The sequence below is a fragment of the Macaca mulatta genome, chromosome 4, assembly GCF_049350105.2.
Source record: "Macaca mulatta isolate MMU2019108-1 chromosome 4, T2T-MMU8v2.0, whole genome shotgun sequence".
Taxonomy (NCBI): domain Eukaryota; kingdom Metazoa; phylum Chordata; class Mammalia; order Primates; family Cercopithecidae; genus Macaca; species Macaca mulatta.
The window spans coordinates 28,623,056-28,641,025 of NC_133409.1; the positions used below are offsets into that span (position 1 = coordinate 28,623,056).

General features: G+C 35.4%; 1 protein-coding gene across 35 annotated transcripts in view; it reads right to left on the reverse strand.

The window, feature by feature from the left end:
* TRDN (triadin) overlaps positions 1–10,421 on the reverse strand; it is a 410,920-nt gene extending 400,499 nt beyond the window's left edge. For all 35 annotated transcript variants that reach the window (XR_013416180.1, XR_013416179.1, XR_013416183.1 and 32 more), the window contains exon 1: positions 9,874–10,421. Coding sequence is in view for 29 of the 35 variants with exons in the window: in XM_077999343.1 (XP_077855469.1) it covers positions 9,874–9,895 (22 nt within the window). In the remaining 6 variants the exon portion in view is untranslated. The remainder of the gene's footprint in view (positions 1–9,873) is intronic.
* Positions 10,422–17,970: the final 7,549 nt, after the last annotated feature.

Here is a 17,970-nt window from a genome sequence, read left to right on the forward strand (position 1 = left end):
ATCGCATCTAGAATGGTGAATTCTCGAGAAAGTTGTCAATATACTTTGCTTGGATCCATAAGAGGAATTGCTCCCTATGTCAGCTATAGCCTTACAACATGTATTTTTAAAATTTTTTTTATTTATTTTATTTTATTTTTTGAGACAGAGTTTCACTCTTGTTCCCTAGGCTGGAGTGCAGTGGCACGATCTCGGCTCACTGCAACCTCCACCACCCAGGTTCAAGCGATTCTCCTGCCTCAGCCTCCCAAGTAGCTGGGATTACAGGCACCTGCCACCACAGCAGGCTAAGTTATGTATTTTTAGTAGAGACAGGGTTTCACCATGTTGACCAGGCTGGTCTTGAACTCCTGACCTCAGGTGATCCACCCACCTTGGCCTCCAAATTGCTGGGATTATCGGCATGAGCCACCGAGCGTGGCCCACAAAATGTATTTCTTAAAAAGTAAGTTTTGAAAATCAAAATTACTCCTTGAGGCATGAGCTGCAAAATAGATCTTTTAGTAGGCATGAAAACAACATTAATCTCTTTGTATATCACCATCAGAGCTCTTGGGTGACCAGGTGCATTGTCAATAAGCAGAAATACTTTGAAAGAATTTTTTTTTTTTTTTGAGCAGTAAATCTCAACAGTGGGCTTAAAATATTCAGTAAACCATGTTGTAAAGAGATGTGCTGTCATCCAGGCCTTTATTATCTCATTGATAGAGCACAGGCAAAGTAAATTTATTATAATTCTTTAGAGCCCTGGAACTGTCATAATGGTAAATGAGCATTGGCTTCAACCTGAAGTCACCAGCTGCATTGTTCCCTAACAGGAGTCAGCCTAAACTTTGAAGCTTTGGAGCCGGGCATTGACTTCTCCTATCTGACTCTGAAAGTCCTGGATGGCATCCTCTTCCAATAGAGGACTGTTTAGTCTACACTGAAAATGTTTTGTTTAATGTAGCCACCTTCATCAATGATCTTAGCTAGATCTTCTGGATAACTTGCTGCAGCTTGTACATCAACCCTTGCTGCTTCCACCTTGCACTTTTGTTATGGGGATGACTTCTTTTCTTAAACCACATGAACCAACCTCTGCTAGCTTCCAACTTTTCTTCTGCAGCTTCCTTACCTCTCCACATCTTCATAGAATTGAAGAGATTTAGGGCCTTGGTCTGGATTAGGCTTTGGCTGAAAGAGAATTCTGGCTAATTGGATCTTCTATCCCTATCCAGAGCACTCAAACTTTCTCCACATCAGTAATAAGTTTGTCTCACTTTCTTAACATTCGTGTGTTCACCAGAGTAGCACTTTTAATTTCCTTCAAGAACTTTTCCTTTGCATTCACAACTTGGCTATTTGGTGCAAGAGGCCTAGCTTTCAGCCTATCTTGGCTTTTGGCATGCCTTCCTCAGTAAGCTTAATTATTTTCAGCTTTTGATTGAAAGTAAAGATATGCAACTCTTCCTTTCACTTTAATACTTAGAGGCTGTTGTAGGGTTATTAATTTTCCTAATCTCAATATTGTTGTGTCTCAGGGAATAGAAAATGCCTGAAGAGAAGAGATAGCGGGAATGTCTAGTTTTTGGAGCAGTCAGAATACACATATTTATTGATAAAATTCACCATCTTATATAGAGGCAGCTTGTGGTGACCTAAAACAGTTATAATATTAATAACAAAGATCAACGATCACAGATCACCAAAACAGATAAAACAATAATGAAAACATTTGAAACACTATGAGAATTACCAAAATGTGACACAGAGACAGGAAGTGAGCACGTCCTGTTGGAAAAATGGTGGTGATAACTTTATTCATTTTCTTTGAAAAATGCAGTATCTGTGGCATGCAATAAAGCAAAGTGCAATAAAAAGAGACATGTCTGCAATTTCAAATTTGAATCAAATATTTTAAAATCTGTCCAGTCTTTATTCTCACTATTATTTCTGGCTCTTTCCTTTTTGTTTTGCAATGTAGCGGGGACCTTTTATTATTAATTTTTGTGTCCACATTGTCAGGCATTCAATTTGGTGCATAATAGGTGTTAAAATATTGAATAAAACTGAACCTCTGGCATGACATACTGCTTTATAAATCTACGTCTAGGTTGATAATTAATACCATACAGTCTAAACTTTTGTTATATTTCAGATGGAGGTAACTTGCCTTTTTCTAAATGCAATGCCTAATATTTCTGCAGATTTAAATTCACAAACTTGGCATTTTACTATACTATAGTAACTTTCAGATTTTACAGTACACTTTTTCCCCTAGGCAATAATATATAGGTTAAATAAGAATAACCATGGGCAAAAATAATAGATCCAGCAGTGAATGTCAGAGAAGTACCACTTCATATCTGTTATTTTTGTCTTGACATTATATTAAATGTCTACCTCAAAGAGAAAATTTCCCTAATCACATGATGATTTTATTTTCAAAGTCAACAAACAATTTTCCACGGAAAGTTTGCTAAATATGTATTTTGAACGTCTGTATAAATGGAAACTGAATCTCTCACATCCACGAGCTCACGAATGCCCTAGACCATATTAAAACTAAGTTTGAAATACTAAGATTTTTTTTGTTTCTTTTGTTTTTCTTAACACTTTAGTAACCTGTGTCAGGGAGGGGAGAATGATGCAGCAAATGCGTAGCAAAGATAAAACTGGTTTGTCACAGTGAGTTCCAGCTTCATGCTGTCTAAATGAAACCAAGTTTCCCCTATGAAGAACGGGTTGCTCCATTTAAATTATCTTTGTTCTTATAGGTCAAAATATCATGTCTTTTACTTGTTTGGGTGAAAACCACATGCACTAGCTTCTGGCACAGATAACATATTAGAAAATATCTAAACCACATATATTTAAATGTAATATTTAAAGTACATTGTAACTGAGATAGAGTCTGCAGTTTATGAGGAAACAGCTCATTTACATACCAAAGAATCTCTCAAAATTGTAAATTCTGTGTGTCTTTGACAGTTTCACTTCAGGCATGGAGATGTGGAGATGTTTGAAGTTTAGAGAGCATTAACTTGTATAGAGCAGAGCAAGACTTTATTCATTGCACATTTGCCAAAGATACTCTTTTTGGTTTCCTTTGAAGATAAAAATTACTATCTGTTTGGACCAGGAAGTTCATCTGTCTCTGTATAACTCTCACTAGGGGTAATATATATTTACGTGACAATCAAATAAGTATTCTCTATAAAAAACCAAGCCTGTCATTCATATTATACAGGGCAGGTGGGAACTGGGGGCAGCAAAAACTTAACCTTGACAAATCTTCCTAGAACTTTAAGTAAAATGGGGCCTAACTCCATAAACTTGACATTATTGTATGATGTTAATGCATAGTTGCGAGATGAAGATTTTTTCCCTACTTTGTTCTTTTTAACTGTGTTACATTAGATAACATGTATTTTTACAAAATACATTAAACATGTACCCAACGGGTTTCTTTTTGTTTGAAAGAAGAAAAGAATAATGTTTTAATACTGTCTTTGAGCTCCAACTAAGCATAAGTATAAAACCAAAAGCTTTGCTGGAAAATCTTAACCATTTTCTTTTCAAATTGACATATTCAACACAAAGGTCAATGTAGATGATTTTAAAATTGCTTAGTTGCACTGTTTTATGTTTCTCTCATATTAAATATTGTTAACTGATTAAAAATTAATGCAAACAGTATTGGAGACTTTAAGTCTCTACGGATTCCTAAGCCTTTAGTATAATAACTGAATAGCCTCAATTCGTTTTTGCATTGTAAAAGTAGCATGAATTTTAAATTACTGTCACAATGATGACCAAAAGTAAATAGGAAAAAAAAAAAAAACATACATTTAAGCTGATAAACAGAACATTTTCATGGATACTATGTGCTTATGGGATGGGAGAAAAATAGTTCCTATTACAAATAATAATAAAAACTATAAGAAAAAGCGTCTTAGTGGAACCTAACAAGGGCTGACACTACACAGCTATATTTTCTGCTCATTGTCACTGCAAATTTTGCATCATGGATGACTTGCACAATTTAAAAAGCGTAAAGTTAATTTGCCAAATAGCATGATCCTGTAAAATTTTAAAAAATTCCTCTGGCCATACTATTTTTAATTAACCAAGTTCATGACCCTTCTTGTGAGGCTCCATCCTCCCCAGACCAAGAGTGGTTGAGTAGTGGAGATAGTGCCTGAACCCCAATTTCTGACTCAAGTAAAACTCCATGCACTTACTACTCTATCACATTCTCTTTTCTTAATGCTTCTTTCTCTTAGCTCTGCACTATATTTTCTCTCTGATTTTCAGTGAACTATACTCTCCTGGTTTTCAAAATTGCTTTTTTTTTCTCCTTTTTTCCTATTTTCCTAAAGTCAACTTGAGCAGTAAAGAACAAGAAGTTTCAGAGTCAGACTAATCGAGTTTATTTGATACCTGCCTTTCACAATTTCTGTGATATTTCAAAGAGATAGTCATACAAAAGCTTCATACTTAATACCCTGTCAATGAATGCAATGTTCCAAGCCATAGCAATTTTTAGAACTATTTTTTCTTGCATCATGTTGACTCCTTAGGCTTTTGAATTGTTCTCAGGTTTTCTCATGACCTATCTCAAAAACAAACTGTTTCTAATTATTGTCTCTAATTAATGTCACCAATAATATGAAACTTCTTGTTCTTTACTGCAAACATCCCATCACCTCTTTCATAAATCTTTGAATGTGTATCTCCAAATACTAAGTAATTTTAAAACACAACCACAATACAGTTATCCCACTAAAAATATAATTATTAAGGTTATCTAACATCCAGACTGTATTAAATGTTCACTTATTTCATTAGAATTTTTTAAGGTTGTTTGCTTGAATCATGATCCCATCATTACATACATTGTGATGGGTTGCTAACTTTTTACATTTCTTTTCATCTATTCTCCAGATTTTCTTGTTTTTGTTCCCAGGAACTTATTTGAAGTAACTGGGTTGTCTGTACTGTAGCAGTTCCCATAGCCTACTGCCTACTATGGTGTAGATTTTAGTATATTCCTCATGCCTCTATTTCTTAAAAATTGGAGGCAGTGTATTTCCTTTTCCTTCCCTCCTTTCTTGCTTTCTCCTTTCTTTCTAGTCAGAAGAGTCAGTTCTAGCTATCATTTTACTGGTTGGTTGGGTTTTGCCTTACATTTTGCCAACAGTGTGCCTTTTTTGTGGCTTCCAGACTTTTATCCACGGGTCTGTGCATTGCCCTCAAGTGTTGCGTAATGAAAAAATCCAATCTTCTACTTAAACAATCCATGCACAAATCTTTTCATTTAACTGTGACTTTCACCGTCGTGGTCCTCCTCTTTTGAATAGGCTATCTTTCTAATGTCAGTTTTAAAATGTACTTATGAGACTAAAAATAATATTTTATATGTGGTATGTTGTTTTATCAGGAAAATGAAGAACATCCCCTGGAAGTAACCACGGCTTGAAACTAGTGCTACAATCCTTTGTACCCCCAGGTCATCCCCACTTAAGCCAGAGCAGCTGCCCTTTGCTTTGACGAGGTAAATGAAGAAACATAGGTTGGACCACCTCATAATTTCACCATCTGTCACGCTAGATGATATAACTTGTTTGCCTAGTTGTTAAGTAGTCTGGCTGTGAATTCTTGAATTTTTTTTTTTTTTTTTTGAGAGCAACCGTGAGTAATCTTGTGCTGCAGAGTCTATGGGAGCAATGCGGTGTGTAGAATATAAATGACCACTTTTGCTCAAATTTTGAATATCAAATCCTCTCCGAGGTTTGATTGTTACAGAAGCAGTGAAATGTGATTCAGCTAATGGTAAGGAAAGAATTCCATGCATAGTACAATAATTTTTCTCCGGAAGCCTGAGGTTATATAATGGTTTATAAGTTGACAGTTTGACATAAGCTCTTCTAGCATTTTAAATAAAAAGCTTTCTTGAACTAAGCGTTCTAGTAAATACTAAGTTAATTATATATAGGATTCCCAGCAACTTGGACACATTACATTGCAAGGAAGATAAAGGACTATTTATAGCCCTGAACCTGTGTGCTGTTTGAGTGTAATCCAGTCTGGGCCTGATTCAACCTCCTAAATGTAACATGGTCCTAGTGTAGGCTCCAACAACAACCTAATTGACCAACCTAACAGTCTCACACAGCAAGAAGACATATCCAATATGACTCTGTGGTCAGGCATGATAATGAATCCTGGCTATATCACATACAGTTGTGTGAATTCTAGCACATTCTTTAAACTCTCTCAACCTCAGCTTCCTATTCTCTTTTTTTTTTTTTTTTTTTTTTTTTTTGAGATGGAGTCTTGCTCTGTCGCCCAGGCTGGAGTGCAGTGGCCGGATCTCAGCTCACTGCAAGCTCTGCCTCCCGGGTTTACACCATTCTCCTGCCTCAGCCTCCCGAGTAGCTGGGACTACAGGCGCCCGCCACCTCGCCCGGCTAATTCTTTGTGTTTTTTAGTAGAGACGGGGTTTCACCATGTTAGCCAGGATGGTCTCGATCTCCTGACCTCGTGATCCGCCCGTCTTGGCCTCCCAAAGTGCTGGGATTACAGGCTTGAGCCACCGCGCCCAGCCAGCTTCCTATTCTCTAAACAGCAATAATACTAGCCTTTATCTCATTTTTTTTTTTCTTCAGGTGGCCCTGAAGATTAAATGAATATTTATCAAGCTTAATACAGTGCTTGATATCTTATGTCTTCAGAATAAATGTAAGTTGTTATCATTGCTGTTATAATTATCTTTATTAATTTATTGTGCCAGAATCAAAGGTGTTATTACTCTAAAATCCTTTAGGGTTCAACTTTGTCCTATTTCTAATTTATCTATTGCTCTGTACCTGAAACACAATTCTGTAATTAACATTATTTCCTTTCTTCCACTGGATGAAGTAAGCCAGCTTGGAACCTGCAGTGGAAATTGATGTGAGCAGCTAGGTGAGGTTATAGGAACAGCATCACTGTAGTTGAATAAGCTATGGGATGAGGCACAGGAGGCATGAAATGTATCCTCAGGTCTCTCCTAATTTCCCATGACCATCAGAGAGTCATATAATATGTATGAGCCTCGTCTTCCCAAAACCTGAGATGAGGACAGTTGGCTAGAGCTTTCTAAGGTAATGAGTTACCTCTTATATTCTTAAGTGCCACAAACTGTTTTGTTTGTGTGTGTGATAAATGGATGGAAATTGTAATTGATAGGTGGCATAGGTCTACTGATAGAGTGCTGGCATTTCAGTAATATGTCCAAAAGTGATTGCAAGCCCCAGGCGTGGTGGTTCATGCCTGTATTCCCAATGTTTTGGGAGGCAGAGACAAGAGAATCTTGGCTTGAGGCCAGTAGTTCAAGTACAGCCTGGTCAACATAACAAGATCCTGTCTTTACAAAATTAAAGCAAAAAAAAAGTTAGCCAGGCATGGTGGTGCACACCTGTATTCCTAACTACTTCTGATGCTGAGGTAGAAAGATTGCTGGAGCCCAGGAGTTTGAGACTGCAGTGAGCTATGATCATGCCACTGCATTCTAATATGGGTGACAGAGAAACTCTGCTCTAAAATAAATATATAAATAAATAAATAAATAAATAAATAAGTGGTTGAGAAAGAAATATAGCAGATGAGACAAAATAAGACTATTCCAGGCTCAGAAAATAGCCTGTACCAAGGCATTGTACAAAGGTATACCTTTTATAAAGGACTGGAGGAAGGCAATTGTAGCTAGGGCACAGAAAGTGAGAATTGCCAAGGTAACATGAAACTGTGTAGTAAAACAGTGTGCAAAAAACTTTGGATATCCTCAAAGAATGACTGTGCTACCTTAAAAGATAACTTCATTTGAGTTGACAGTCTAATTTTCATTTGAGAAATATTATTAATAAATCACTCCAGAAAATGAAAAAAAGTACATAATTGATGTTTAGATAATATAGATCCTATGAACTGTTAAGACCCGGAAGTGGAAAATGACCATCACCCAGGAATTAGATGGTATTTCTACTTTTTAATTTTATTACTAATTCAATTACTTTTATGGGTGATTCCAGAAGGTCTTCTAAGGCCCTTTTAAACCCCTGCAGAGTGGAGGCAGAAACAAAAGTTCTATTTCATAATCACGAATTTTCCTGTAAAAAGTCTTTTGAATCAACTGCAAGTTCTACAGAACATAAGCCACAAACAAGCCCAAGATGGTTTAGTCAACCGACCTCCTGAATCACCTGGGAGCCCAAACACTGAGCAGAGGTAGAGAAACAGAAGATTAAGACACTCATAGCTATCTTAATAACTTGTGCAGAGCTAAGCAATAAGTTTTTATAGATAGCTTTCTTTAAGGCAAACTAAAAGCAACATGACACAGAATATTTAAGGAATAGGAAAAATGCTATTTATATTTAGTTAGCAAATTCTGAACTAAAATTGGTAAAGAGTAAACCTGATATCCTCTCACAGAAAAGAAAACACACACACACACACAAATGAGATTTAAAGGGGCTGGCTTTAAATGTTAGTAATGCTATAGTCTTGAGCGAGTCACAGAACATGTTAGCTACAGTTCCTTTTTCTGCCAAACTGAGATAATAATGCCTCCTTAATTGAATTGTGTCAGTTTTAAATAAGTAAACACCCATAACATTCTGAGCAAAATACCTAACACGCAGAATTCTCTCAGTAATTGTTATTAATTTGGGGTGTCAGACTGAATTTCTCAATGTAAGGTACAAATAAGGCAATTCTTACAAATATTGACTGAAAATCTCCAACAGAAATTACTGTGTGTCGATACTGATTTCTACCCTCAAAATAAAAACACATATTCTATAGTTCAGTTGTATTATTCAAAGCAAACCAGCACAGCATTTAACTTGGAAGTTGTTAAGAGCACCACCTGTCTGAGTTTCTTACAGCTGTCAGAAGCAAATTTTAGATCCACCTCCAAAATTTTACCTCAACTAGAACCAGACTGTGACTGTATTCAGAGTAATTTAGTTTTGAAGGGCTTCTTCATTCTAAGAAATATGTACATATATATATATATATGAAGCATATATGGAATATAAATATATATAACTAGCAACCATCAAATAGAAGATATGTATTATAATTATAGTATGTAGCTTTCAGTAAAGCATTGAAGCAGAAAATATTTATTGTAACATAAAGATAGAATTTACCATTTAGAGGAAAATGAAGAATGAATTTATGAAAAGAACCAGAATTCTAAACTTAATTACTTTATTTTAAAAATCATATTGATGCACAGTAAGTTTGTGGAATTCCAATCTTTATCTCTGAATTTCCATTAACGGTCAAATAAACACAAATTTTGTGAGACCACTTATGTCTTAAATTGTATATAAATCATATATATGTGTGTGTGTTTTACATACCCTAGTAGGAAAGGAAAAACAAACTTAAGGTCTCCATTTAAAAATATCATAAAGTAAAAATGCTTCAAATTACTTTTTAAGTTTAAGTAAGCATTACTGTAATATTTCAAGTTCATCATGGTCTCCATCCTTGAAAACTTTGTAATTTTTGCTGGATAAGATATCATCCATCATGTTACATGACCATAGCTATTTATAGAGGTGTGAGTAACAACTGTTATCTAGTGGGGCCTTTGGTATAGCAGAGAATAGTTTCCACATGCAAAATTTAAGAGAAATCTCTTTTTGCTCCCCCAATATACAGATCTGGCAGCCTCTCAGCTCCTAAATCCACTTCTCAGATCCTGTATAGAATCATTGACCACGACAATTACCTTAAAGCAACGTTTTAAATGGACACATCAACAGTCCATGTGGCTGTCAATTTGCATATTTTTTTTCCTTACTTGATACTATTGGAAAATGGTAGCAATACCTTCAGCAGTGATCTCAGTCATGGTGGTCGTCAAAAGTAAATGTCAGTTGAAAAGTTCCCGTCAAGTAGCACTTTGCAGACTATTTGGGGATTTGAGAACTCTGGTAGAGGGTTCTGTGTCAAAACCTGGGGGCTCTTCTTTTTCCTGGCTGTTTCTGCTGCTTCTTTGTTGTCCTGTTGAACTTTGCCTCTCCTCTGCAGAGTTCTCCCCCTGGAATCAACCTAAGCCCTTTCCAAGCAGCACTTGTGGCTCAGCTAGAAGTATCAGCTTCAAACAAAAATAGCCTCATCTCCCTAGGACTCTTCAGCATGTTTTTTTTTTTTTTTTTTTTTTTTTGGCACTCTAGAGGAACACACACAGAGACACACCAGCTCTCCAGCCCCAAAGAGAGACAGGCAAAAAAAAAAAAAAAAAAAAAAAGAAGAAGAAGAAGCCAAATGAACTACAAAGTACCATCTAAGCCCACACAGTTTCTCTAAGACAATTACAGATCTTGGGGTCTATGTCAGAAAACATGAAGTAAAGAGTTGAAAGTAATCTTATCCATGAGAGCTCAGATTTATTCTTAGTGCTTTTAATGGTCAGAACATTCTTCTTTCCCTTATTTGGCTTGGGGAGGGTCCCAAATGTCTACCACAGGCAAACGGGAGGGCAGTCTTAAGTAATTTTCTAAAAGTTGTGTTCCTGTTGATACAAATCCACTTAGCAAGTGCAGTTATTTTTATAGGGCTACACTTAAAATTGCAACTATTAAATCCTAAAGATTTATTTTAAAGTAGTCATACTGTAGAAGAGTAATATTTTCTGAACACTGACCAATAAGAATTACGTAATGTGAATTTATAGTGTGATACTTGAAAACCAATGGATTCATGAATTACTATGTTTTTAATTCTCTTTAATACCTAACTAAAAACTAAATATCTGCATTTATCCTTGCAATAAAAGGAAGCGAAGGTGACATAAAGTTTAGTGGTCCACAGCCAATATTTTAGTAAAATATTTCCTTATCTCAACTTAAAAAAAAAAAAGGATTATAGCAGCCACTAACAATTAACCAAATTGTCTGATTAGCATTTCACCTTCCCACTCCTAGACAGGTGTTAATGAGCAAAAAAATATTCAATAGTTGGTAGCTGGAAGGAAAAGGATAATCGAAGGGCACTGATAATCATAAACTCTAGCCAATCCGTAAATAATCAAGGGTGGGCTACACTTTTATTTTATTCTCATATTCAACCTACTACATGTTTGTAGTTTAATCTTTTAGCTTGAACTTGCTACCTTTTGTTTTCAGACCTCCTGAATTCATATGGTACTTCATAGATCATGAAGCAAAGCCATGTTTGTTATTTTTAAAATTCAGGCTCAGAAGAGTACTGCAACAGCTATTTCTGTAGGCAATTACCTCCTCCCTGTTAGTGGTTCTGTCTTTATCTGCTGCCCCCATTCCTGGCACAATAGAAAGTTGCTCATATATCAGCTGAATACATAAATTAGTAACAAATCTTAATTTACAAGGAGGAAATGATTACGTGATTGCATTCATGATTTTATTCAAATTCCTACATCTAGGACTGGGCCTAGAGCCTTTTAACTACAAGTTTGCTATCTTTCCCAAGAAGTGAGGCCTTGTTGCAGATACTATGACTTACAGGTAAAGGGGGTCACTGCAAATTAGGCCCACTAGTGGGATGAAAAGATACAAAATCCTCAAGAGCAGCTTCCCAGAGTTCTGGGTTGGTCTAAGGAGGTATCCTAGGAGAAAAGCCCTCCTCACACTGCCCCCCAAGGAATCTCCAGTAAATACTGCTGCAGTACTTCCAAGTGTTTAAAAAAACATAGCACTTCATGTCTCCATTCATCAGTTACTTTCATAATCTTTCATTGTAGTTCACTGAAGGAATGACATCTTATGTAACTCATTAAGACTTTTCATGGGTCAGATCCTAAATAAAATTAGGCTCTGGAACAGGAAAAAACTCAACTTTTCAAACTCATTTTACTTAATAAAAAGTTTGAATAAGACTCTAGAAAAGAAATACTAAATTCCTAGTATTGATGTTACTCTTAGGTTCCCAATCACTATTTTCATGGTAAACATACCGGAAGGAAAAATAAGCAAACATTCTAGCCAATAAACATGTTTTGAAGATAATAGCTTTTTCAAACCTCTCTGTGAGATGAGTTGATGAATGTTATTAGACAGTGAGAAATTGGCATGGTTCTCATTTTGAAAAGTTATTAGGATTCTTTCAATTTATCTGAAACTCAATTCATGAGGTATGTCTTTGAATTCCAAATGGAACCCTGCCAAGTTTTCTGAAACCAAGCAAATGACATTCTTATAAATGTGTATACCCACTCTTCAGGGAACTCAAAGAATAAAACATTACAAACAATTCATTTGTCCTTGTTCATTTTTAAAGGGTCTTCCTTTCTAAAGAGGTGTTACCAGTTCATTGGGCTCTTTCAACGTGACCCAAAAGTGATAGTTCTCTCGTCTCAGCAATAGCTCCTGTAATAACTCTCACATTCCACTTCTGTACCATCAGCACAGGTAGATTTATCATAGTTTTGCATACAGGGATATTTATAAAATTAGGACATTAAAAACTGAGCTAGTCTAGATAAGTAAATGATAAACTGTGAAAATGTGTTCTCCTATTAATGTTGCATTTAGGTCAAGGGGCATCTCCTACCTGATTATACTGATCATTATCCCTTGAAATATTCACTAGGTATTCTAAATAGTCAAATTAGTAGATAAAAATATTCTTCCTTAGATAAATGTTTAAACCTTGCTCCTGTGTCTGCTATTATCATAAACACTCAATAAGACATGCATTCTATTTAGCTATGAGCAAAATACTGTCATCCACACCAAGTTTCAAAATGGCAAAATATTTGGGAGGCAATCAGAGAAGTTTTGTTGATTTTTTTGTTTCCACCAAAATAAAATAAAATTAATTTTTAAAAACTGTCAAACCACACTGCATTACCTCTTTCAGTGCTGATTTGTTTTTTCTGTTGTGTGCAAGAAGAGACATAGTTGGGTGTAGATTGCTATTTACCATTAGTCATTTATTTTCTCAAGGACTGGGGATATTTGAGAGAAAGTAAGTTTTAGAGTTTATTGTCAAGGTTTTCTGTTTCTTAATTTACAGACACAAATGGCTTATATACTTGGCTAACCTACGCATAAATTTGTGGTAAATGGAAATAATGGGAAACACACTTTGTACAATATAGCATGTCTAAACAGAGTGCCAATAAATGTGTAGGATATACAATTGGGTGAGAAAGCTGTTTACTTGGATTTAAAAATAATAATTGCCATAACTTCCACATAAACCTAAGTTTTCAGGTTCATTTTAATAGGAGACAAAAATAAATAACCAAATGGAATGATTTCAATAAAGAGAAGGAGAGGGCAGAGTATCATGATGCAAAAAACTTCCAGAATTAAGAGCAAACAAAATATAAGCTACTGTTCTAGTGACTCAGATGAAGTAGCTTACAAGGGAAAATAGACATAAGTTTACTTTCAGCTTTGCAGGTGAAGAAAAACTGCAAACACAATTTAAATTTGTAAAGAATAAACATTGGCTTTTTAAACATTGAAATGAAGAAATATAGAAGAAACTAGGAACAGTGGAAGTGAATGTGAGACTATTTGCCTTCATTTGACCTTGAGATAGCATCAAATGACCTAGAAATTCTTCTGACCCTTGCATTTAATAAACTTAGAATTCAGAATCGCAAGAAAAGCCTCCAAGCCTCCATTGAACTATTATTTCATTAATCTTACTTCATCTCAGCACTGCTGTTCACTTCATTTTAAATTGTTTTGTCTTCTATTTGTGTCACGGAAAATATCATTCTGCCCTCATTACTATCTCTAAATGGCCTGTGCTCATTTCTTTAATCAAGGTTGAAAGTCATTCCATAGGTTTGGCTTACCATCTGATTATTTAGAAACTGTGTAATCCAGATCGTTTCAAATGACAGAAGGCATTCCAGTGCAATTAAAAACCTTCCTTTCTTTAACTCTGACTCATGAGTAGCTGAGTCTCCAATATCAGGCTTCTTTCCTCACACACATTTGACATTGTCAAACATTCTCTTAGAAATTTTTCTGTGTCAATCTGATTTTTAGTTAACAAAGGCGATGATTGCCCCTTCCTTCTTAGATATTCCATTCTCTGAAGACCTGGCATCTGTCCACTACCATTGTCCTGTTTAAGAGGATCTGCAGTATCCTGCAGTAGTTGGTCCCTGTGGAGTCCATAATTCAGATTACTGCTTTCTATTCTGCGGTCGATCACATATGACCTTCAGTCTGCGTTCCTGGTTGCTATTCAGAAGCAATTTGTGATTTATACTTTTTCTATTTTCTTATAAAGTCACACACACTTTTCTTATAAAAGATAAAATATCTGATGACCAATTCTTAGATACAAATTTTTTTCTTTTAAATAATTTAAATGGATATTTCTATTTCTAATTTTGAAAAAAATTATAATGTCATCTTGTTTTTGGCATTGTGCTGTTTCATATTACCAACAATGCTATCTGCTGTATCTGGTGTATCATTACTAAATACCTCCAAGAGTCACCATCTTTGTGAGCTTACTTATTAATAATGATGCAACTTATTAATCCCCTTCCTCAATAAATATATATTAGCTATTTGCTCTGGACACTAGGCTAGGTTCTAGTGATACAAAAATTAAGACAAGGATTTTTTTTTTCTTCAAGGAGTTTATAGTCTAGTAAGAGAATTAAACATTATAACGCAGCGTGTTAAATTCTAGAGTAAACTCTAAGCATTATTTGGGCAGAAAAGAAGTTGTAACAGTCCAGGAAAAACAATAAGAGAAAGGAAATACTGGAGTTGAGTCTTGAAGTATAAGAAGCTATTTAAACACATGGTTGATTGAGGACGTACTTTCTAAGTAGAGGAAACAACTCAGGAAAAGTTAGAGAGACCTAAGCATCATGAACTCTAAATAGTTCAGTAACATTTGGTCACGAGGTACTTGTAAGGAAACTACAGATAAAGAAATAAGAGAATAAAAAAGGGACGATACTAAAGTATCTCATAAGTCATACTAAGGTATTTGGTCTTAACTCTGATTTAGGATGACAGTAAAGTGTTTTTAAGAAAGAACGTGAAGTGTTCACATTTACCTTTTAGAAAGACTGGATACAGCAACAAAATGTTCATCATACTTTCCTTAAGACAATTTCAACGCAGCCTTAGATATATAAGCCAAATTGTAGGATGAAGGGCAAATGAGAGATCACACAATGAAGAATGAAACTAAAATACACTTTAAGGAAGCTTTTTTGAAAAGCAGGGAAGTGAAATGGATTAAGAATTAGATAGGGATACAGGCTAAATTAGGAATAATTTAGGATACAGGCTAAATTTTTAAAAATCAAAGAGTCTTGATCATGATTATCCTTTAAGGGAAGAAATACAGGAATGAGGGAGGAGAGATTTATAATATCAGAGAGAGAAAAAATAAGAAATAGAGAAGGAGCTTGAAGCAGATGGAAGGGTAAAATTTAGAACTCATATGGAGAATACTTTTAAAGAGAAATAAAATTCTTCCTAAATCTAAAAGAAAAGAAGTAAGATTTGGCACAAACATGGATAAGTTTTCAGTTGTGAAAGGAAAGAATTAAAGGAATTCATGCCTTGTGGCATTATTTTCTCTGTAAGTCAATGTAATCTGCTGAGAAACAAAGGGTGAAAGTGGAAGGATACCTTGAAGAGAGTTCTGAAGGTTTCAAAAAGCTGCAGAGTTAAAGTAAGAAGGAGCTCCATAATGGCTGTACAATGCTAGTGAGAGGCCACTGGGCTTAGAGGCCATACATTTGTAGTAACAAATCCAGACTTGTATTAATTAGGGTAAGTAAAGTGGAAAAACCAAGAAGACCTTTAAATATGCCTCAAAAACAAAATAAAACTTACTTCCATCTCCTGTTGACACTCAATCTACCAAGAATGAAACCATTTCTATGATTGGATATCAGGGCATTTGACTTCCATTTTTATAAGTATTTTTTAAGCATTTCTTAATTCAATTCTCTTCTCTCTTTCATTTTATTTGGAGAGGGGAGTGGACTATCACCTGAATGTACCCCTGCAGAGTGTTTCATCAATTCAAATTAAAGATGTATTTTATAGTCATTACAGAAGTCCAAGGAGGTATTCCAGGTTCGAGGGCAGCTATTCTCTATAGGGGCATTTAGAGATACAGGATATTGGCACTTCTGCAATCAATTATGTGACTTCCCAAATTGCTCTGGTCATTAACACTCCAGCCAGAAGAAAGGCCATGAGAAAGGGCATATGAAGCAAGCCTAGAAGCGATATGAATTGCTACTGCTCCAGTCCATGGGGAAAATTTGATTCTTGGTCATACTTGACTGTAAGTGGGTAGAATTGTGGGATGGCAGTGACATCCTATTAAAACACTGTTACTAGGAATGAAGTATCCACCACAGCACTGTTTTGGGGTTCTCCGTAGCTGTGATAGTAGATTGAGCATGAGAACAGATCATTAGATGGTTGAAACAAAACCTTTAGAAAGTTTGGCCTTCAAGAAAATTTTAGCTAAAGTTCAACCAAGGCAAGGAAATGGGAAGAAGAGTACAGATATGAGAGTTTGGGAGAAAATACATAATCTGAAGGGCTTTTATTTAAAGTAGTATCTAAGGATTACAGTGCATATTTATAAATCAATCCTTTTGCATTCAGAATGAGGATTACCCCTGTACTTCTAAATACATGAAGAGCTGTGGCAGCTTATGAATATTCATGTGAGTGAAGAACAAAGACATACCTACCAAGAATGAAATCATTTCTATGATTGGATATCAGGGCATTTGACTTCCATTTTTATAAGTAGTTTTTAAGTATTTCTATATTCAAATCTCTACTTTCTCTCATTTTATTTGGAGAGGGGAGCGGACTACCACCTGAATGTACCCCTGCAGAGTGTTTCATCAATTCAAATTAAAGATGTATTTTACAGTTGTCACTGATACATGACTTTGAGAATATGAACTGCTGTATAAATGTTAAATGTTCCCATCCTCATGAAAATCACATTTCACCTCAGAGCCGTGTCTGGTTTTGTTATTCATTATTCATTTGCAGTCAGAATTTTTCATTTTCAATATTATAATTAATTTGAATATTATTAAATGTTGTCACAACTGGCAGATTGTCAGCTTTCCTTAACCTCCTAACATGCATTCACTTTCATTTTAAATACTTTATTTTTATTCTTAATCTCCTTCAAAACAAACCAGAACCATTTACTCTGTCTCTAAAAATTCCATTTAACAAAACAGATCTGTTTCTCTTTCCTCACTTCTTACGCTTTTATTTAACAGAAGTTATTTTCTGTCTTACACGCCTCCGACAGTGTCAGCCTGACTACCTCAAAGTCAACGCATGTAGGATTTGCATTAGGAAAAATGTACGTGTTTTGTCAACTTTACATCCCACACAGAAATCGTGGGCTTTAAGTTTAGAATATAATTTCAAACCAATATAAGTGATATTTCACACTGGGAACAAATCAGAGTTGTGAACGACATCAGGGATAAAAATCCATGCTGTCCTGGATGGTTAGTAAGTAGAATAGATGGTTGAATATGAAGAATAATGTAGAAAGCACCCTTATCCCAAAATGTGTCACCCAGTAGGGAAGCCTGTTGTATACAAATCAAAGATTCCATCCTATAATTTAAAAATTAAATTTGAAGGCTACTTTTAATCAAAAGGGGAATAAAATTTGGAATACAAAATTAAGTTAGCAACTGTATGGCATATCCTGCCATAGAATCCCTGGTTTTCAGGCTTGTGCCCTTTACAGATATTGCTTATTTATTGTAGCATCCTCTCTCAAGAGTCTAGATACAGTCTTGAAACCCTGTCCAACATCACAGTCCATGCAGCCACTACAGCTTACCTGGTTGGTCCTTATGATGAATCTCAGTGCCATGAGCTTGAAAAGGGAGTCAGAGAGACTGATTGAGAAGGTTGAGATCTCGCTGAAGGGACAAACAGGGGC